The following is a 22,817-nucleotide window of genomic DNA, read 5'->3' on the forward strand; positions in this document are numbered from 1 at the left end:
TTCAGTGTGTACACGTGGAAAAAAAAAAAACACTTTGTAAATGGGAAACAAAGTGTCTCAAACTATAAGCCGCAAAATATTCCCACCAATGAGCAGTGCTTCAGGAGTGCTGGAAAGGGAGAGAGATGCTGTGTTTGATTGATTATTGATCTCCTGTAAGCTAACTTTATCCAAACTGAAGGATATAATACTCAGGTGACTTCATTGTGTGTCCTCTTGTCAGAGCTGTAGTAGAGAGAGAGTTTGACCAACTAGGAATTGAATGGGCACCATTGGAAACGTACTAAGGGCCTTTATTGACCACTGTTAATGAGAGCATTTATATGCCAATCATAATGGTGAAAAGAAGCTATTTGTTTCAACATAGCATATTTGTTCCCATAGGGTTACATGCTGTAGAGTCATCTGACTTCAAACATGGCGAGAATTGGCCAAACGTATAGGCCCATGGATCTGCCTCATGTAACATCACTGTCCCCTACAGGTAAAAATAGTACACAGCAGGGATAGTCTGTTTTTAAGTGAAGTGTTTGATTGGTCTGGCCAGAGATCTTTGGCCTTCATCAAATTCAAACCTTTTAGAATCAAAAGGAAATTCTGAATGAAATTAGGAAGTAGCTTTTCCCTACAATAAATGTAATTGGCATCAGATAAAGACACATTTTTATAACTTGTTACCAACAGACACAATCTATGGGCCTTCAAAAAACACAGTGTTAGGAAAATACATCCATTACAGCTCAACATTTGGGCTGTTACATTTTCGCTTCTAATTTAGAGGAATGGCATAAGACGATAGACACTGCTCATTAGCCCATATCAATCCCTATATTATCCTATTTATCTTCAGGTCAGATGGTTCACAGCATCACACGTGCAAAACTAGGCCTAGGCCTATACTTTGCAGCTGTGGACAGCAGCATTTTAAAAACAATGCAATGAAAGGCCTAAAGGGTCAAAGTAGGCCTAGGCCTTATAGCCTGTAGGCTAATGAAATTATGAAATCAACAGACTGTTTCTGCATTAATTCGTTTAATACCCTAATTCAGTGCAAAAATAGGCATAGAAATATCAAACACGTTATGTTCACAGTTCTGCACACTTACTTAATTAAGCTTAGACTATCAACATAAGTTTCATAGGCTATATATTTGTGGGCGTTTTTAGACATGAATATTTTGTCGTGTTTAGTTGTAGGCCTAATGAAAAAGGACAGTTTTAGCCATTCATGTGCGTTCATTTCTGGATCCTTCAAAGCGCACTATCATTCCAGCGCATAGCCTACACCCATAATAAGTTAATCGCTTCACAAAACATCTGAACAATATTGACACAAAGACTAGGCCTACGATAGGCCTAGGCTACATGTAAAAATAAAAGAGAGAATCATCTTTATTCGGATGAAAATGTGGCCTATGCAACATGGACTCTCCAAAGTTAATAAACCATGACAGAAAAGAACACATGGCCTCATTTCTATAACATGGTCTGACCAATTGTAACTCTTCCCAAACAATAGGACGATAGAGACAAGAGTCGGTCTACTAATTTAAAACCGAGATACTCTCAGACGCCGTCATCCATTGTTGCCACATGGCTAGTGAAGTACTATGCTCAAAACGTGGGCAGGACAATCAAGTGTGGGCATGCTGCGATGGGTGGAGTTTCGCGTCCCGTTCGTTTTTTCACCCTTTTTAAAAGCCACCGAGCATGCGCACTGTTTAATTTTTCGGACTTGGTTTGTTACACAACTGCATCTTTCTTCATTCTGCCTACAACTCTTCGCCGGCGTTTTACTCTAACACAATTTTAACTTTGTTTTTTAAAAGTAAGCTCGTTGGAAATGAGTGGGGACATTGCCCACAACGATTCCCAGGTAACATTTATCATAAGTTGTCATGTCATTGTGCTATTGTGAATGTAGTAATTGTGGCTAGCTCTGTGTTTTAATTGCCTCCGCAAGCTATAGCTTGCAACCTGGCAAAGCGAGCGAGCTAGCGTTTGTCCAAGAAGTCAGTTAGCTACATATCTATTTAGCTTGGCTTTCTTTTTATTAATTTACTTGACAACTAACCGTTAGTAGTAAATCGACTTTAAAGTAATCATTGGTCATTGGACTTCATGTGTATACAGTGAGAAATATCTTGTGTTAGAAGTGTTGTACAGACAACTTTTTGAGGAGTTGTAGCTAAGTAGCTTTAGCCATTTTGAAAGCCATTTTATCAGCCATTTGCGCCCCTGTAAGGTGGATGGCTAGCTATCCAACATTAGCTGGTGTGCTAGCTTGGTAGCAAGTTCAAAGTTAGCAACCCACTGATATGACCCAACTAAAACCACCAAATGTCTCTATGTTTCAGATCGACTCTGGATCTAGGTATAATGGTAAGTATTAATCTAACGACAATCATGTCTTCACTAATAACTGTTTATAAGATGACATTTTGAGTATCCGTTCTTTAGCTAACAGTCAGCTAACCTAGCCATCTAGCTTGAGTTTTAAGGACAGAAATGGCGTCTCAGAGACTAAGTCCCCTCTCGCTCACTGACAAGCGCCTATTGTTCAAATTGAAGCCTTTAAAAGCTCATTTAAACCTCATTTCACTCTAAAGTTTATTCAAAATCATAAAGAACCAGAGATTATTTTTACGAAAAGTGCTTTAGATTAGACCAATGATCGCTAACAGTGGTCTTATTCTGCTATTGAAAGTAGAGGTTTGGGGGTTGAGGACTTAGTCTCTGCGCCATTTTCTTTTTCCCTGCCTAGCGGTCTGAACGTAGAGCACATTAAGTGCAGATCGACGTGATATGGAGGCGAAGCATGGAGTAGCGTGTGGCACCATCTCAAATGCTATATCCTCGGCCCTGGGACTAAGACATCACATCACTGTTCTGTTATTCTTTAGATCACTTTTTGATCAAAATGAGAGTAGCCTAGTTTTGGGAGACTTTCTAAAGCTGATAGATATTCGTATGTGGATGCACACTGCCATTAGGAACCATTGATCTGTACTGTCAATGGATATACCAGTGATAAGTGAGGATTCGTATTTGATTTCTCAAGAAGATGTATTGTAAATGGCATAGTTAAAATGCTTTGCTCATTCTTTTGAGGAGGGAATACTATGATTTTTAAAAAACAAATTACATCTCGGTGGCCTACCCCACATGTTGTCAGGCTCTATTAAAGGTCAGCACAATGATTTAGCCTCACTGCTTTTCAGTGAATTGACATACCACTCTAAGAATTCCAAAGAAATCCGTTTCTTTTGGTTGTTTTTTTCTGTTTTAGGGGGCTCGACACTTGGGTACACAGTTGTTGCTCTTTTTCTTATCTACAGTAAATATATCCCTTCAATATTGCAGCTCTTGCAGTTCAAAAACATTGTGCGCTCTTCAACATCAAGTTGTTAGTTGAGTCACACAAGCGCAAGCAGTGCGATGGAGACTGAGAAAAGTCATGAACTTCAGTCATGAAAGTCAGTCTGATTTGTATGGTTGAGACCTGCAGGCTTTCCATGTCAGCTGTAGTGTGGTAGTCCTTACAGCAGATGTGATGTTAAAAGCCTCTTTCTCTTGCATTTCAATGCCACAATTTTCTGAAGATTTCTCAGCAAATGGTCTCACTCTGTGATGCTTGTTAATCCTCATTTTAGTTAGTTAAATGTTAAAAGGATCTGATTTTACTCTTGGGCCAATGTGTTAGGCTCTTTGCTGTCAAATGTTTTGATCTAGGCTCTCATAATCAGGATGAAGATACTCTTAGCGAATGTCTTGTTGTTTTATTTTTTTTAAACTACTCTCCTAATGGGCAAGAATGGCACTTCCTGTGCTGCCCACTTCCCTCACTATGACTTGGCACAAATAAACCTCTCGCCTCTCCAAGCACTCCATGGGAGCCACCCAGCTTGTGTGATGCTATGTGCAGGCCATGCGGTGCTAAATGGCTGGCCTATCCAGCAGGTTTGTCGTACATGTCAGCCAAGGCAGTCTTGCCCGTACGTTCCACACACGTGCCGCCTCCTGTCTAGGCTTGGGCTTTTCTTTCTAATGGCTGTAGAAGCGGAGAAGTGGTTCAGAGGCACCTGATGCTTTTTTGCTGTGCAGTGCTACAGAGTCTCCTAAATGCTCCTTGTCAGGGGTGACTCTGCAAGCGTTTTGTGCATACAGCCACTAGAGGGTGCTGTCCACAAACGCAAGTTACCCATCCTAATGTTCTCTCCCCAGTCAACTTGAAGAGGGACAATTTTTTATCTTGCTCAGGAGAATTCAGAGAGGCTGGTCACCTTGCAGTTTGTAAGCAGAAATTGAAATGGCAAATAAGCAGCTTGTTTGCAATTGTAGGTGATTGACAGGATAGGCATGTTCAGTTTTTACAGATCTTATCAGTCTGTGGTTCTAGTTTAATCAGCCGAGTTTATGCCCATGGAACATTTGAAACGTATTCAGAGCAACAGTTACCTTCCACATAATCTGATGAGATATTATTAGCTTCATCGTTTGTCTTGTGACCAGATCGTCAGTTCTGAGAAGCCACAGTTTAACTGCTCCTGCTTCTGTTTGCTCCTGGCAAAGTTTTTTGTTTTGTTTTTTTTTCTCTCCCAGGGATCAGTGGGGCACTCCTCTGCCCTTTTTCTTCCTCCCTCATGTCTGCCCCTTCACCCTGTGAACAGCCCCTGCAGGCCTATTCAGTTTCAGCGGCACCCTGGCCTCTCCGTAACCCAATCTAGTGTACTGTTCAAACGTCCGTCTTAAAGCACAGGACTCCTCAGGAGAAACGCAAGGTTGAATTTAAATTATACACAAGGTTGAATTAATTTTTTGGGGTGATAAAGAATATAAGCTTTTGTTGAGGACCAAAATGGTGTTAGTTTTAGTAGTTTTGTGTAAGACCATAAAAACGAAATGGCATGTAGCGATAACTTTTGATGTGGCGAGCTTGCACCCAAAGTAATGTGCTGCTACTTTAAAGATGACAGAATGGGTGAACGCTGTATTTAACGTTGTTCTCTGATGTTCATAAAAGATATGTCTCTTTTTTTAAAATCATATTTTACAAGCTGATTTACGACCCTACAATCAAGCGAGGTAATAAAATAGCCCATTTTAACCGATATCTAGCACCCCCTCATACTAGTGCCACCCACACAAATAATTATATGTGCTATACCACAATAGCCTCTAGCAACTTCTACCTAAATCTCCAGCTCGATGTGTACAGGGTATTATTTGTTTAATATCAGGGTACATTAACATGATCAGCTTCTATGGTGTAATGGAATAATGTTAACCAGCAACCGATGGTCTATTTTTGGATGATGACTTGTGTAAACTTTTGATGATCAAAACAATGTTAATTGGAGTAGTTTTTCAGTACGCCTGGACTAGGCATTTACAGGAATATTGCAGATAAAATCGAGTGAGTCATTGCCAGTATCTGAAATGAAACAGCAAATGGCTTATGGCTTTTTTTTTAATTTTTAATTATTTCCTATAAGGAAAAACCAGCCAGGTCAAATTTAAGACCCAACAACATACAGTATAAAGGTGTCCTGGTAAACATGGACTGTGTGTCTTGCTCTAGTCTTGCTGTAGAGCGACTTTGGCACCCAGGTGTGAGAGATGTACAGCACTCTGTGACTTCCTGCAGCCAGAGGGCAGGCTAGGGGTGGTAGGGAGTGTCCCGTCCTGTTCCCTAAACTGCATTTCCCTGGAAATGAATGTTTTTTATTTGGTTTGTCTTTTTTTGTTGCCTCGGCATCTTCAGCAACCCCCCTCCTTCTGTGTGCTATAGTGGGTTCACCCGTGGGCCTATCTATCTACATGCGAACTCTGGGGTTAGGACCTTCACCACAGCCTAGTCTTGCAGGAGGGCGCTAGAGGATGGTTAGTTGAAAGTAGGCCAGTCTGACGAAAACAATAGCAGGCGCACATGGTTGCCGAGCTATACAGGGAAGTCATTAGCTCACCACTCAGCTCGTCTTCTCTGGTCCTGGTTAAAGCCAGTCCTCATTGAGTTTCAAATTTTTTCCACCATACATTTTTCAGTGGAAGTACAGGGGTTTTGTGTGACAATTCAATGCAGTGTTCAATCCACATTCAACGCTTAAAGAATGAGAAGCCTCTCTGGCTGCGGGTAAAGGATGGTTGCATTCAGCAGAAATATGTGCACCAGCTTCAGATAAGCGAATGCAATTGGTTTAAAAGACGTCAGTGGTCGTCCTCAGTAGAGCTAGGGTCATCATGGAGAAGAGGATCAGGTCATGGCAGCAGTGTCAACGGTGTAGTCTTAACTTGGCTGCAGTGTGAAGAGGTTTTTTTTTTTTTTCAGGAGATTGGGTGCGCAGCTTGTTGCTTGTGCTTCAAACCTAGCTTTTCCTGGTGTGTGTTGAATTGTGGGTGTTGACAGACTGATTGGTGTTTGGGGTGGAGTTGGGACTTGCTCCGTGTAATGTGATGTGTTATCATATCTCTCTTTGACAGATTCTCACAAACACAAAGATAAGTATAAGGACAAAGAACATAAACACAAGGACCATAAGAAGGACAAGGAGCGCGAGAAATCAAAGCACAGCAACAGGTATGGCTGCCTGCCCTTTTCCTGTTAGTGGCTTTCTCTTCCTCTCCCTCCCCCTGCTTTCTTTCTGTATGCTTTCTTTTCTTCTCCCCCTCTCTTCTATCTCTTTCTTTCTCTCTGACATATTCTCGTTTCCCTGTTCTGTCAGTCTGAACCTTATCGCACTTACAGCAAGCCTCTCATTCTTTTCTCTTTTTTTTTTTTTTTTTTTTTTTGTGTGTGTGTGTGGGGGGGTCCCTCCAGGTGGGAATTTGTGAGACAAAAAGGTTGGGCGGCGTGAACAGGCTTAGACACAGAAGCAGCCTTTAGATCGGGTTGTCTTCCATTCGCTGGTACGGTAAAGGTAAAGGTGTCCCAATTTGGCTTGACCACACTTGAAATGACTCCAGCTCCATGTTGACTTTTATTGCTGTATGCGGGAAGGCATAGTTTAAGTGGCGGTCCAGGAAGGTGAGGATGGTGAAACGCTGCCCAGTTCTTATCAGAATGAGGCTGAAACTCCACAGCCACAGCTATGTCCTGTCTCCTCACCTAATGAGCAAGCCATGGGAAATGAAGGTGTGTGTGTGTGTGTGCGTGCGTGTGTGTGTGTGCGCGCGTACGCAGTGCACCACTGCAGGAGGCCAAAGCGCATCATGTGCGCTCACACATTTCTCGGCAGAGGGTGAGCAGTGAGTGTTTCTCTCTGCTCATCGTCTTTCAACTGGACCCCCTGTTGGGATCGCATTACCGAACTCCTAACTAGCCATTTAGTGTTCTTAATCAGACCGCAAACGGGCCAGTCAGCAGCTCCTAATGAAGGTTTGCACATGGCACGGGTGGATCTGCTGAGCTCTGCTTTGTGGGTGTGTGCACCTGGTTTTTAAAAGCCATCCTGTGCTCATACCATAATGATGTAACTGAAAATGTGTACCATTGCCACTGCTTTCACACTGATCCCTGAGTCTTCAAGAGGTTTAAGGGGTTTTCACTGTTCCTACTAGACTGTTACATCGGTGAATTGGTCTCTGGCTGAGTCTTGTGCTGTGTATCAATAACCATAACCACATAGATGCATACATAGATAAACGCAGTTCAGTCAGCCTCTGTTCAAAATGGCCTTCCTTGGTGGATAAACAACATTTGCTCAGGTTGGTGCTTAAAGGAGACATAGCTGCCCAGTGCCGTGCCAGAAAGATTGTATAATAGTTTAACTGACCCCATGCTAGCTTAGCTAGTAATATTATCTATCTGTTATGTATCTGTGATTTTTGGCTTTGTGCTTTTGCATAATGCATCAGCCAACCCTTTGTGGTTGGTGTAAGAGATTGGTATAAGAAGACTGTAATCGACCCTGTTGAATTAAACAGGGCCTGTTATGTTGATTCAAGCCCTCCCCCCTCCCCCCTTTCCCTCTCTAATCTGTACATCAGGGCTTGGCAGGCTGTAGTTGAAATATTTAAATGTCATGAAAGCCCAAGTTTATGGTTTTTGGATTGGCCCATATGCGGCAGTCTGGTGAGTCAGCAGTATAGTGTGACGTCAACCACAGAGGCCTCCGGCTCACACAGCCTCCTCCTCCGCCCGCCTGACCCCAGCTCTTATGCACTCTTTACACGTCCCGCTCCTCGTCTATGTCTTGGCTTGCCGTCTTTCACCTTTCCCCCACCAAAGACCTTTGTCTCTCTCTCTTGCATTCTCTGTGTGTGTGTGTCTGCCTCTGCTCTGCTTTCAGCCTATACACTTCACACACCTTCCCTTTTGTAACCGCTTTCCTGTTTTCCCTCTTGTGAACTCTTCCCTGATGAGATTGGGGTGCATCTGTGGCTGTGGTTTTTGCATACAACCAGGCCATTTGCACTCAACCACTGCACAGATGTGCAAGCTCTTACATCTCGGTGGCTAAGCCCCCCTCCCTTGATAAGATGGATGTGTGTGCGTGTATGCATGCATGTGTTGATTTTATGGCAGTGTTTTAGTTCCTCAAGCATGGTGTCTCGAGTGTTTTGATGTTTCCATGTTGTTGCCGGGTAGAACAACCATCCCTCTCTTGTCAATCCTGCTGTAATTCAGTTTTTCTGTTTTTTTTTTCTCCCCCTCTCCCCTTCCCCTCGTAACTCCTCGGGGACTGTGCAGCGAGCATAAGGACTTCTCAGACAAGAAACACAGAGACAAAGACAAGCTGAAGCACAAAGATGGCTCCTCCGACAAGCCGCGAGACAAAGACAAATACAAGGACAAAGAAAAGAGGAAGGAGGAGAAGGTGAGCCCTCACAGTTTCATTTGTGTGTGTGTGTGTGTGTGTGTGTGTGCGTGTGTGTCTGTGTGCCCGCGTGCGTTTGTTTATTTTTCGTCTTTTTATTTTGAATCTCTGACCTTCCGGATCTTTCTGAGCTTCGTGGTTTTAAAAGGAGCCCTTCTGTTACAGTCAGCAAGTAAATAAGTCAGAATTGATTCTATTTCCTTGACTAAAAGTAAGTAGGTCAACCCTCTCCATCTTAAACTATTTCATTTAATTGTTTTTATTTCCTGAATAGATTTTAAACTATGTCCCCTCTCTGAATCCTCTCTCCTGCATGATCACATGCAAAACAGAAAATTTGTGTAGACTGTGTCAAAAGTGCTTCATGGTAGTGAACTATTTATTTATTACATTATCTAGTCATACTGGGGGAATAATCATAAAAAAATTAAAATAATGCCAGACTGACTTGAGGGTTGTCACCATTATTTCAAATGATTACAACTACAGGGTTGTTTAAATGTGTGCAACTTCCAATATGAAATGACTATGAACAGGCCGAATTGGAACAGAGTCCAGTGCTTTAATGATCAGAGGAACCAAAACAGTTTGAAATTGCATACTTCTGTACTTACAATACTCAATATGAGTGCATGAGTGCCTTCTCACTGATAATTGTGACACAGCAAGTACCCAGATGGTGCACCCATAACGATCAAAATAATTGTGTGTGGAACAACACTCTCCACCTCAACGCGATAGCTACATAGCGGAAGTGGAGGGAGGAAGCTGGAGCAGGATATTGGAAAACACACTTTACAGATGCACAACATCTTTGTAAACATAAACTGTTTGTTTTGACAAAGTACAACTGTGTCGCTGCCAAGTGGAGGACCCCAGTCATGTTTTATTGTGCGATGAATGTTGCGATGGTCATTTTCGTGAAGTGCACAGACTTAGTGTTCGATTTGAGACTATGCCATCCTGTTGAAAATCATACACGATGCAGGTAAGCACACTGTGCACTGCGTTAATGTGTACTGACAGAAGTATGCCAATTGATGGAATGTAAGTGTGACCAATCACCAGCATGAAGTGGTCTAGATTGCATTGCTTTTAGATAGTGGGATGGCCATGTTGCTTAGTAGGGCAGATGAATCCGCAGCGACCTCGGACGTACGCGTGCATATGTGATTGTGTAAATGAAAAGCGGAAGTGTGAAGGGAAGGACAATTGATCCAACTTCTTGTTTTGGGGTGCCCTCAGCAACATGTGATTGTGTAATCAGACTGAGGGCGGACCTGAGGTCTGCTGTCACGTGAGTTGGCTGTGGTCCAAATTACAAATGTACTGTGAGGTTTATTTAAAAGCACTCTCTCAGACCAGCGACTGTGTGGTTTCCATATGTGGTTACCATAGCTGGTCAGGGAAAGTGTTTAGTTTAGGAAAGCTAGTCAGCTAGGGGTGGACCTTTTTATAAGTCATTCATAGCAAGTGTCGAATGCCAACCAGGTCAACCTGTAAGTTATGTGTGTTTCTGCATGAAACACATGCTGTGTTTTCAATAGGTTGGTCCTGCTGGCTACCCCAGACTCCTAGATTATTAGCTATTGTGAGTAGCCCTTTCAGTAATTATGTCTGCTACTCAATTTAAAGAAATTGGCAGATGTAATTGCACTCCTTTATGTGGGCCCAACTTTAATATGAGGTCTCTAGTATGAAGGGGTCTCTAGTGTGAACAGGTCACTATGGCAACACTATACTCTGGATGGCAGATTGTTTGCCTTTGTTTTCATTAAACCTCTGCTTTGTTTTTCGTAGAAGTCCTTGGAAGGCAAAATCAAGAAGGAAAATGGCTTTGCCAGGTAAGTGTATAGTGTGCACCTTTTCATAAATGAAATCTGACGTGTCTTGTATAATTTATATGAAATGGGAAATTATAAGATATCTAGATGGATAACGGGGAAGTCACAAAGATGGGCAGGGGTAGGTCCCTGAAGACCCTTAAACTAGACCTTTGTAATTGATTTTAGAAGATGTTGGGCAAGAAGCTACATTTGAAGTAGTCCTGCTAGACCTTGGACATCATAGTGTGGAGAGCTTGAGTGCTAGAGACCCAACAAGCGGAAAGGAACAGTTTTTAATAAAGGCCAATGTCCATCAGAGTGCAAGTGTCACTCTTGATGTGTCTTGAGTGACCCATGGAGGTATTATAAGATCTGGAGAAAGTGAACAAATCCCGTCCCCATTCATTTCAATGGGAATGCTAGGCTAGTGGAAATTGCCAAAATTGAAAGATTTTTTCAGGCTTCAGCATGGCGTTTCAAGGGGCCTGTTTCCGGTGCCGTTTTACTTGGCCAATTAAGTGCCATGGTTACTGATTGACGTAAGGTACAGGAGGAGAGCTCGTGCCCACACTAAGCTCGTGCATGAGCTGAGTGGCACAGCCACCAATCAGCATGAGGAGAAATGGCACCGGACATGATGTTTTCTGGAAAATGGCGACGAGGAAGTGCCTTGCTAATCGGCAAAGCTAATCAGTCAAATCCTGACCCCCTTGAGTGACCACTTGAGTTATAACCTCTGGTTGACTGACATTTAACTCTTTTTTTTTTTTTTTTCCCCTCCCCACTCCTAGTCCTCCGCGCATAAAATCCGAACCAGACGAGGACTTCTACCACTCTCCCAAGTCCCTGAAGCGTGAACGTGACGACGACGTGTGAGTACATGGACACACACTCCCACTAGTTCATTCATGTGACCTTTCACTTCCCTTCTGCTTGGTAGATTGATCTATTCTATGCAAATAGGAGTGTGGGCGCATCAGTGATGTGCTCATTTCAATACTTGGCCACATTATGCAAAGTGAAGATGCAAGATTGACTGCACAGGAACTTCTTTGAAGTTGAGGCTTTGCCATGTGTAAGCTGTAAATACTACTGCCATCTATGTGCATACAGTCTGTTTATTTTGGCAAGGCATTTAATACCTATTAATCAAGGCCTTTAGACGACTGTAAGGTGTTTAGACAAAGCTAAATGTTTCAATGAAAAGATGCCAATGTTTAAGGCGTGAGTGGCTATGTAGACTTGGACAGTATTGATTTATTTTTTGCCTAGCATGAGGGGGGGCATTGATGGAACCCTTTTCTGCTCTTTCCCCCTCTCTGTATTCCTCATCCCAGATCTGAATACAAGCCCAAAAAAATCAAAGTAGAGAATGATCGCGAGGACAAAAAGGCAAAGAAGAGGAAACAGGGGGACGACGAGGCAAGTGGCGCCGTTTGTCCATCTGTCTCCCATGGGTTTTTGTGTCTTTGGCACTTCACTTGCTAGCAATTCATTCTGGGGGTGCAGAGCCAGGCAACTTAGTTCTTTGTGTGTGTGTGTGTGTGTGTGTGTGTGTGTGTGTGTGTACGCTCCTCCCTCTTCGTAGGACATCAAGCCCAAAAAGAAGACCAAAGACAAGAAGGGAGTCGTTGCCGATGGGAAGAAGAAAGGGAAGAAAGAACCGGAGGAGAAGTGGAAGTGGTACGTTTTTTTTTTCCCCCTTCTTTCCTTTAGTGTTTCTCCTCTCTTCTCGTCCCTCTGAAGACGCCTTGTGTCGCCTCGCAAAAGAGGGGAGTGTATGCTGCTCCTATCCTCTCCGCACTCCCGGCAAATGGGGACGGGGTTGTGTAATGACTACAGCCCTCTGGCAAATCCTAAAATATGGATGATGTTTTCAGTTCTGGGTCGCAATGTCTGGCTCATTCACTCGCATACCAAGTCTGGCCCTCATTTTTCCTTCTGTTTCCCCTGTCTTTTATTTTATTTTATTTCATTTTATTTTAACCCCCCACCCTTCCTTCCCTCCCTCCCTCTCCTCCCTTCACCGTGGTGTTTAATTCATTCTTTTGATTTGAATCTTTAGGTGGGAGGAGGAGAGGTCCACAGATGGCTCCAAGTGGAAGTTTCTGGAACACAAAGGGCCGGTGTTTGCGCCTCCTTACGATCCTCTCCCCAGCAACGTCAAGTTCTATTATGATGGTAAGTGGCAGCTGTACGGCGGCAGCGCGCACTTCTGAGGCTCTGGGCCGCTCGGAGCAGGTGGAACTCACCCACTGTGCAGCGCCTCAACGTTCTTCGAGGGGTCCAGTTTGTTCTGATACGGGGCAGAATTCAATACTGTGGATTAGGAAAGTTGAAGGGGAGGGAAGGAAGGTTTTGTTGCATTTTAAATCGTGCATGGCTGTGGGGGGAGCCTTTTTGATTTTTAAATGACCTGAAGTCTTTAATTATTCACTGTTAAAGTTTTTTGCGGAGTTGGACATAATGTCCATAATGGCCTTTATGTTAGTCCCTTTCCGCGCTCATATTTACATGCCTAAGCTTTATGTGCTTAAAACTAATTAAATCTTGGATAACTGTTTTTCCTCTGCATGTGGACATCCTTAGTGTACCTACATTCAGTCCAGGGAAAGTGAAGTATTAAAGAATGAATTTACAGTGAACCCCCTATTCCTCTAGAATGATCCATTGGAAGTCCTATTCAGTGTAGGGCTTTCCCCCCCTAGGCTTGTCAGCTAGTTTAGTCAAATCCTTCAAGCAAGGGATTCATGTGTCTGTCCATTGAAGCTTTCCTCCCTGATGTTATTGGAAAGATTGAACCATTCTGCACCTGTGCTTTCCAGCTAAACCCCGGTGTTCAGGTGTGCCATAGAGACATCAATAGAGGCTTGGCTATGGATGACTTGTTTTTTATTCGTGCCCCCCCCCTCCCTTTTTTTTTCTCTTCCATAGGCAAAGTGATGAGGCTCAGTCCTGGCGCCGAGGAAGTGGCCACCTTCTTTGCAAAAATGCTGGAACACGATTACACCACCAAGGACATCTTCCGGAAAAACTTTTTAAAAGACTGGAGAAAGGTGCCTCAAAAATACCAGTCAATCCCAAAACAAACAAAACAAAAATCCCAAAGCAATTGTCAAAAAAAAGCTCTGCCTATGTAATCATAGTGCCTTGCTATATTGTTGGTCTTGGATTCACCTCTCACAGGAAATGACGTCAGAGGAGAAGGCCAAGATCTCAGATCTGAACAAGTGCAACTTCACAGAATTGCATGTGTACTTCAAGGCTCAGTCGGAAGCCAGAAAGCAAATGTCTAAAGAGGAGAAACAGGTCAGTCTTGTGTTTTTCATCTGCTCTTTCCTGGCCTAAATTAGATTATTTCCATTTTTTGGGTTAGATAAAGGGAAAAGCTAAAAGGACAAATGTGTGTATTGTGGTGGTTCAGTCCTTTTGACATTCTCTCCTCCTGTATTTTTCCATTGTGTGCTTGCTGAACCAGTACCATACACAGGCCTCTAAATGTGTTGGCTAAATGGGGGTGGTGGGGGGGGGAGCGGTCTTTAGTCCTTATGTTTAGGTCCCCCTTCTCTGTAGAAAATCAAAGAGGAGAACGAGCGCCTCCTGCAGGAGTACGGCTTCTGCATCATGGACAACCACCGGGAGCGCATCGCCAACTTCCGCATCGAGCCACCGGGCCTCTTCCGTGGTCGAGGCGACCACCCCAAGATGGGCATGCTGAAGCGTCGTATCCGGCCCGAAGATATAATCATCAACTGCAGCAAGTACGTCAAGGGTCTTGTGGGTCTTATGCTAGAGGTGGTAAAACATCCTTTTGGGGATGGGGAGGGGTGAAGGGTAGCACAAGTTGTGTCACTGGGGGATGCACATTGTGCGCTCGCTCAAGGTCTTTGTTGGTGATGTGAATTTCAATAAAATTCTGCTGAGTCATGACACTCCATAAAAGAATAATTTGAATCAGAGTTTTGGGGTATGGCAGCCTCAGTCGCAACCCTAGCATAATTGTTGGATGTCCTCTGTCAACATCTGGAAGTTTCTCTGGTTGTGTGTAGAATGAGCCAAGTTGATTTGTGTTTTTTTGTGGGAGCACACTTTTTCTTTTTTTTTTTTCCTTCATACCGACGGTACTCTGTGATATGACCTCGAAAGAGATTTGTGGAAAAAAGGCTGGAATTCTCATTTAAGATTTCCTGTGAAAGCGTGTTCTTGTGGTCTTCCTACTAGATCGACATTGAGACCCTATGCTCAACAGCAGCGCAGTGCAATCAGGTGAAAAGCGACCTTTGACCTTTTTTTATTTTCGCCTCTTCCATCCTCAGAGACTCCAAGCACCCCAAGCCTCCCCCTGGCACCAAGTGGAAGGAGCTTCGCCACGACAACAAAGTGACCTGGCTGGTGTCGTGGACTGAGAACATCCAGGGGTCCATCAAGTACATCATGCTCAATCCCAGCTCGAGAATCAAGGTACCAGACACCGCTATTATCCATCAGTAGGAGTTTCTACTTGTGTGATTGTGTGACTTTATCCTTGAGACATTAAGGGAGATCTATCGGTGACCATTAGGAGTTGTTTGTTCGCTTTTTAGAACTCAGTTTCCTTACCCATTGCTCACTTTTGCATTTGTTTGTATTTCTGCGTTTGTTCTTACGGCTTTGTTTGCTCTGTAGAGATTTTGTTTTGTTCCTTCCTCTTGCCGCTTTGCTTTATGACTTTCTTGAGCTATGTTGTCCCCCCACCCCCTCCCTTCTCTTTGAATGGTCTCTAATGCATTCCCTTTAGCTCAGCTAACTACCAAACATGCGCTCTAGCCTGAGTGGGAGTGCACTGATTGGTGTTTGTTTGTGATTGGTCTGTTCAGGGCGAGAAGGATTGGCAGAAGTACGAGACGGCCCGGCGGTTGAAGAAGTGCGTGGACCGGCTCCGGGGCCAGTACCGGGAGGACTGGAAGTCCAAAGAGATGAGGATCCGGCAGCGAGCCGTAGCACTCTACTTCATCGACAAGGTATCCCGTGATCCTCCGCGTCCCTTCCTTGACGCCACTTGTCTCAGGCATGCAAAGCAGCCCGAGCCCTGAAAAATGTCAATGGTTTTCTTTGTGTTTGGGGTAATGATCCGTTTTCTCTGAGGGAGGTATTTGGAAGGACGACAAAGCCGCCAGATGCAGTGTTGTTCATGTTGAGGCAAACTTGTTCGCCCTGTTGCACTGCTGTACTCCCCACCCCCACGTTGCCTTTATGACTTCAGTGTGTTTGCACAGTGGAGAGATGATTTAATTAATTTATTTACCTTCACATCACTCCAGACGAGAAAAAAAAACAAAACAAAAAAAACCTCTTGAATTCTGGTCTCCGATTGCTGCGCAGACGTTTCAACACTGATGCCTTTGAAGCGGAGTTGCCAAGGGTGCACTGCCGAGGGAATGCTACTTTGATCAGCTACAATCATAGGATCCTTAGTTTAAAAATTCGCTCAGAGATGAGCATATGCATCTTGTGTTCGTTTTTTTACTGTTGTCCGATTGAACAATGATCGTTATTGAATAGCTCGCATAAAGAGCGTGGACTTTTTCAGCCACGCCGGACTCTAGTAGTATACCTCTGGTCCGTGGGCAGTTGGAGGTGCGTGAATGTCTGTGCCTCCAATATTTACAAAAGACCACAGTAGCCTTAGTGTGTGTGTGCGCTCAAAAGAAATGTTATGTGACTGTCTGTCTTCAGACACTATCTGAAAGTCTTAAACTCAAATGGTTCAGTTTCCTTTTTTGCCTCTGAACTTTTCTGACGCACAACCTCACAAATTAAAATGATCTGTTGAGGTTTTTTTGCTCCTCACCATTTTTCTTTTCTTCCCCCAGCCCCCCCCCCCCCCCCCTTTCCCCCGCATCCCTCTTCCAGACAGTCCAAAAGTGTAGCGGCTGCCCTTTATATAGTTTGGCCTTTTCAAGGTGGTCTCTTGTTAGGAGCCGGTTCTGTCTGGCCATCTAGCCTTCTCCCCGCCCCGCCGGGCCGCACTGTCTGTGGGCCGCTGGCCTTGCTTCAGTGTGTAGTTGCTTTGTGACGGTCTGTCTGGTCTCTTGCTGAATAGCCCTATACAGTTACAATTGAGTTTCGTTTAATTGATATGCATCAGAGGCCTGTTATCCGACTCCTTGTCCCTATTTGTGTGTGTGTGTGTGTGTGTGTGTGTGTGTGTGTGTGTGTGTGTGTGTGTGTGTGTGTGTGTGTGTGTGTGTGTGTGTGTGTGTGTGTGTGTGTGTGTGTGTGTGTGTGTGTGTGTGTGTGTGTGTGTGTGTGTGTGTGTGTGTGTGTGTGTGTGTGTGTGTGTGTGTGTGTGTGTGTGTGTGTGTGTGTGTGTGTGTGTGTGTGTGTGTGTGTGTGTGTGTGTGTGTGTGTGTGTGTGTGTGTGTGTGTGTGTGTGTGTGTGTGTGTGTGTGTGTGTGTGTGTGTGTGTGTGTGTGTGTGTGTGTGTGTGTGTGTGTGTGTGTGTGTGTGTGTGTGTGTGTGTGTCCATCCTAGTTGGCTCTGAGAGCTGGTAACGAGAAGGAGGAGGGAGAGACTGCTGACACTGTGGGCTGCTGCTCGCTCCGGGTGGAACACATCAACCTCTACCCTGAGAAGGATGGCCAGGAGTTCGTGGTGGAGTTCGACTTCCTGGGAAAAGATTCCATCCGCTACTACAACAAGGTTCCCGTAGAGAAGCGGGTAAGAGCTGCCCACCCCTCGAATGGAGTGAACAGACTTGAACGTATTCAGGGATGAGAACCGAGATGAGAATCAAATGTTCTCAGTGCTTACGAAAAGTGTTTCAATTCTTCTTTTCGAAGGTCCCTTACCATAGGGTACACTGAGTTATACTGAAAGGTATGAGAGTTAAGAGATGCAGCAGGTAATAATAAACGGTCAACAAGAGGTCAAGGAAAAGTGGATAGGAAAAAAAACCATGAGACAGATATCCAATCACGGTCTTCTCACTCCTGTTCACATTCAAAGGTTTCTCTCAAAATCCACAGTCAAAAAAATAGTGTCACACACATCACATGTGAGCCGCAGTGAAATGTAGTCACTAAATGGGTGTAAACTGGGAAGGTGGAAGAATTGCAGCCATCTTGTTTTTAGCAATCACATGTGAGCCGCAGTGAAATGTAGTCACCAAATGGGTGTAAACTGGGAAGGTGGAAGAAATGCAGCCATCTTGTTTTTAGCAATCCCAGCTGCTTGCCGTTCCCTCATGCTCATAGGAGCACCTTAGATGAGAGTAGCCAAGGTCTGAGGGTAGTTTGACCGCATCGCTGAGGACGGAGATACTGCAATAATTGGTGAATTGCTGGTAAATAAAGGATCCCCTTGGCTGTCGCTCAAAACCAACCCCAGTTATAATGGATGCACTTGCTGCTGTCCTTGGCATGTCTGTTATAGAGTGATGTCCTTGAGTGGATTAAGCATGAAGTTCAACATTTAATCAGTGCTGCTCGCTCATCTGGTATTCAGATTTCAGACATGCCGAACAATATTTTTTAGTGATTTATTTACTTGGCTCATGCTTTTATCCAAAGCGACTTGCGTATGTCAATTATTTCAAGGGCTAGTGTCCCTGCAGCAACTGGGGGTGAAGTGCCTAGATCAGGGGCACAATGATGCCGCCAGGAATCGAACCCTTTTTCTGGCTACCACATGCCACCATGCCATCACCCACCCTATGGGTTTTTCTCTCCCCTCCAACAGCAATAACTGGCATGTTGGGCTGTGTGAAGGCACAAAAAAATGAGTGGGTGTGCTGTATGTGTTTGGCTTTGTGTTCCCATGTTTCTGACACGTCTCTTTTCTTTGCCAGGTTTTCAAGAACCTTCAGCTGTTTATGGAGAACAAGCAGCCAGAAGATGACCTGTTTGACCGCCTTAACGTAAGCAACAGATGGACATATTTATATAATAATAGCTTTCCACAAAAACAAAATCAGATGTGGATTTCAAGACCATTTCCAGAGAAAATATTGTGACCTTGGTGCTTTGTTTCTCCTCCTCCCTCGTGATGTGTTATTCCCTGGTTCTCTCTCTAGACCTCCATTTTGAACAAGCACCTCCAGGAGCTGATGGACGGCCTGACGGCTAAAGTGTTCCGTACCTACAACGCCTCCATCACCCTGCAGCAGCAGCTCAAGGAGCTGACTACTCGTAAGTGCAGCCTGATCCTTCCCGTGACCTTTGACCCTGCGTGATGCTTTTCCCCTGCAGCAGCACACGCCACGCTGGGGCCCCACTTTCTTTCCTAGAAACTCTCTGTCCTAGAGAGAGTTTTAATGTACTTTCCCAAAGTGCCAATTGGCTCGTTCTTCAAAATGGCTGCCAAGCGGTCGATATATGCCAGTATAAATAAAGGGGGATGGCGGGGGGGAGTTTGAACATTTCTGTACACCGTAAGACACAAGCTTTGCCTTGCCCCAGACGGCAACCAAAGGTTCTTTAAACAAAAAGGCTGTCTTTAAACTGACCTTTGGTGAGGAAAACAATAGAAAATAAATAAAAGGAAAAAACCCCTTGTCAGATGTGTGAATGAGTTGGTGAAGAAAGGCGTTTTCTCGGCACCGTTGTGTGGAGCGCTTCACTCTGTGGCTGCGTGCAGCTCTGAGCTCTGCTGCCTCTGCCAGCTCCAGATGTTTGGCCTGGTCTGTCCCTTTTGTCTTCACAGCTCACTTCATGCCTCCATGCCAAAAATGAGCTGGGGGGTGGGCGGGGGGGGGTTCCACGTCTGGCTTTTTGGAAGCACTTTGCCACATTGGAAGCTTCCAGAGGAAACTGCACGCTCTTGCCGCCGTAATGGCTTGGCGCACCGTAGGACGAGGTGCCAGTGTCTGCTTGTAACTGTTACTATCCGCTCATTCTTTATTTAGCCGACGAGAACGACACTGCCAAGATCCTCTCCTACAATCGCGCCAACCGGGCTGTAGCCATCCTGTGCAACCACCAGAGGGCGCCTCCCAAAACCTTTGAGAAGTCCATGCAGAACCTGCAGACTAAGGTGAGAAGCCGAAGCCAGCAGAGCGTGACTCTTTCGAAATGAGCCGCTTGTGTGCCTCGGGACAGCCGTGCCGTCCGCGAAGGCCGTGATCTGCTTTTGTCAGGAGGGGTTTAATCATGCCGTAATCATGTTTTTGTTCTCTCTGTTGTCTTTGTGTGTCCACTGTAAACAGATCGATGCTAAGAAGGACCAGCTTGCCGACGCGAAACGAGACCTGAAGAGTGCCAAGGCGGACGCCAAAGTACGGAGGGACGAGAAGGCCAAGAAGTATGTAACAGCCTTGATTTCTAGATTTTTATTTATTTATTTATTTTGGTTGTGGTTGTGCTTAAATCTTGATTTCGCTCAATGTGCATTTTGATAAGCCAAATGAGGCGACAGAGCCCAACGGGGCCTGAATGTGTCGCCTTTCAGTGGAGCCACACAGCTGGCCGATTTGGATGTGAAAGGAATTTGCCAATTCTCTCGGGTGGTGGCTGAGGCCCCTTTGTGAAGACATGAAAGATTTAAAGCAGATTAAACAGAAAATTACAAAAGTGTGTTCTCTGTCCGTGTGTGTGTGTGTGGGCTCTCTCTCTTTCTCTCTTTCCCTCTCTCTCTGTGTGTGTGTGTATGTGTTCTCTCCCTCCCCAGGGCTGTGGAGACCAAGAAGAAGGCGGTGCAGAGGATAGAGGAGCAGCTGATGAAGCTGGAGGTGCAGGCCACCGACCGTGAGGAGAACAAGCAGATCGCCCTCGGCACCTCCAAGCTCAACTATCTGGACCCGCGTATCTCCATCGCCTGGTAAGCCCACGGCCTTATGAACAGAACCTTTCAACAAAAACAACGGCAAAAACGATGCTTGAACGTCCTATTTTGTTCCCAAAACTACCAAGATAACATATGGAATGTTAAAACGAAGACCTTGTAGGGGCAACTGACACCGCTGATGATAACTCTTGAAACGGTCTACCGTATATGCATAGACTTGGTCTCGAGTGCTGCCTCTCACCACTCATGTGGAGGTCATGTGTGCTCAGAGCTCATGACCAAGCTGGGAGGTTTGGAGGGTGTTAGAATTTGAAAGTTGGCAAAAGAATAGAAAGGCGATATCCAGGAAATATTTCTAAAATGTATTTTTTTTTTTGACCGTGGTGGTCAATGTCTAAATGGTGAATTAATACATTTATTAGCAAACAAATCCTTTTTTTTTTTTTTTTTTTAAAAAAGACAATTTTGATCCGTAAGCCTGGCAAGATATGGTGAATAATGAATAATAATGGTTAATAATCAGGAAGGGCATCTTGCCAAAAATATGCCCTTACTCACCTTGTTTATTTTTCTCTCACTGAAATGCACATTTAAGAGAAACCTTCACTTGCATTCTGGAGGTCATTTCTGTGTATGTGTGTTTTACACTTAAATTTTTGTTCTAATATAGATAAATAATGTGTTTTTGTTTTTCTCTTTTCATTTACAGGTGCAAGAAATGGGGCATTCCTGTTGAAAAGATCTACAACAAAACTCAACGAGAAAAGTTCGCCTGGGCTATCGACATGGCTGAGGAGGACTATGAGTTTTAGAAAGCCTGCTTTGCGGTTTTTATTTTTTTATTTTTATGGTTTCATGTGTATCATTTCCTCCCCCTTTTTGTTTTTAAAATGCCTTTCTAGCTGAAGTGATTTCAACAGGTGCCCGTACCTGTTGCAGAAAAGAGTATTGAGTGTGATGAGATAATAACTTGTTGAAATGAGATGTTAAAATATGGGGGGGGAAAGAAAAAAAGAAAAAAAAAACGTGAATACATTGAAGGCCACTGGAGGGACGAAGCAGGGGTTGCCGGGGCTCAGGGACTCTGTTGGGCCAGAGTACTTGGTCTGTCGACTAGTGGACTGGATAGAGGGCTCGGATGTGTAGGGTCTGCTGTGGGGCAAATCCTGCCTGGACTCATCGCGTCTCTGACTCCACCTGTTTCCAGGTGGTAAGGTCTAGAGTCCATGTGTACATCCTGTCTGGCTCTCACTCCTCCTCAACCCCGCCACGGGCCTGTGACTGAGTGTGTGAGCACTCAACGGTCCTCTAGCTACTGTAGTCAATATCCAACTGCTTTGTGTGTCTTTGGGGAAAGAAAAAAAAAATGTTTTGTCTGTATTTTTAGCCCTCCTGTACAATTAATTAATTCTATATTTTAATAGAAAAAAAAAAAAGATGAATCAAAAAATGTCCCTAAGTGGACCCATGGCCTTTTCTTAGGAAATGAAATCTGTACTCCACATGAGTTTTTATGATGTTTGATGACGATGGTGGCATGGGGTATAAAAATAGGCTACCTGGTGTGCGTGTGTGTGTGTGTGTGTGTGCGCGCGCGTGTGTGTGTGCGTGTGTTTGTATGTGTGCGTTGGTGTTCTGATGGAGGAATGAAGTGAAACATGAGGTAGATGAACTGGACTGGACAGTCAGACCCATACTACACTTGGAGGCTTGCTAGAGCAACTGGGGAAATGCTACACTTAAGACAATATTTACATATGCAGGCAGAATGTGAAATCATTTTTTTTTTTTTTTCTTTGTGTTTTGTTAACAATTTACAGTTTCTATCAGGGACTTGTTTTCAATGTAAATGTGAACCAATATATTTCCCTATGCATTGCCACAAAAACCTATGGTTATTTCTGCATTGCTCTTGAGTCTTCAGTGGGTTTTAACTTCAATCCTGTTTGATGACTGTTTCCAAGAGGAATTTAAGAAAACTCCCTTATCTGTTACTTGAAATCACTTATTTTATTGTGTTTGGGGGGTAGTTCAATGGAAGATTTTTGTTTTTATTTTGGTTTCTCTTCCAAAATGGTATGTGAGGGATATCAACTTTGCCAAAAAATAGTCTGTGTTACAGTTGTAGGCAGTTTTATTTTTAATTGTGTAAAGAATGAGAAAATAACATATTTTAACATGAATTGTAATGTGAATTCTTCATGATGTTTTATTCCATTGTTTTTGTTTTGGATGCAGCGAGCGCGCAGAAGTGATTGAGAGGAGTGTTAACACAGGCAGTTTCTTATTCTCCCTCGTTTTTTGCCTGTGTATCAGATCTTTTTCATAATCTCCAATCATGTTTCATTTTAATTTGTTTTTGTTTCATTTTCCTCATTTGTAGGTTATTTAAGAATAAAAACCCTACAAGTCA

General features: G+C 44.0%; 1 protein-coding gene across 2 annotated transcripts; it reads left to right on the plus strand.

Moving 5' to 3' along the window:
• Positions 1–1,734: 1,734 nt before the first annotated feature.
• top1a (DNA topoisomerase Ia) lies at positions 1,735–22,817 on the plus strand. 2 transcript variants are annotated; one of them, XM_062546034.1, is made up of 21 exons: positions 1,735–1,876; positions 2,358–2,382; positions 6,481–6,577; positions 8,690–8,816; positions 10,617–10,660; positions 11,434–11,514; positions 11,980–12,064; positions 12,231–12,325; positions 12,708–12,823; positions 13,577–13,698; positions 13,829–13,951; positions 14,216–14,403; positions 14,959–15,103; positions 15,499–15,642; positions 17,156–17,341; positions 18,471–18,539; positions 18,696–18,810; positions 19,527–19,654; positions 19,827–19,921; positions 20,288–20,437; positions 21,114–22,817. In XM_062546034.1, exons 1-21 carry the CDS (start codon positions 1,844–1,846, stop codon positions 21,214–21,216), a joined length of 2,271 nt encoding a protein of 756 aa, XP_062402018.1. In that variant the 5' UTR covers positions 1,735–1,843; the 3' UTR covers positions 21,217–22,817. The 2 variants fall into 2 exon arrangements, with proteins under 2 accessions (XP_062402018.1, XP_062402019.1); XM_062546035.1 differs by having other exon boundaries at positions 10,620–10,660.

The sequence above is a fragment of the Sardina pilchardus genome, chromosome 9 (assembly GCF_963854185.1).
Source record: "Sardina pilchardus chromosome 9, fSarPil1.1, whole genome shotgun sequence".
Lineage (NCBI taxonomy): Eukaryota > Metazoa > Chordata > Actinopteri > Clupeiformes > Clupeidae > Sardina > Sardina pilchardus.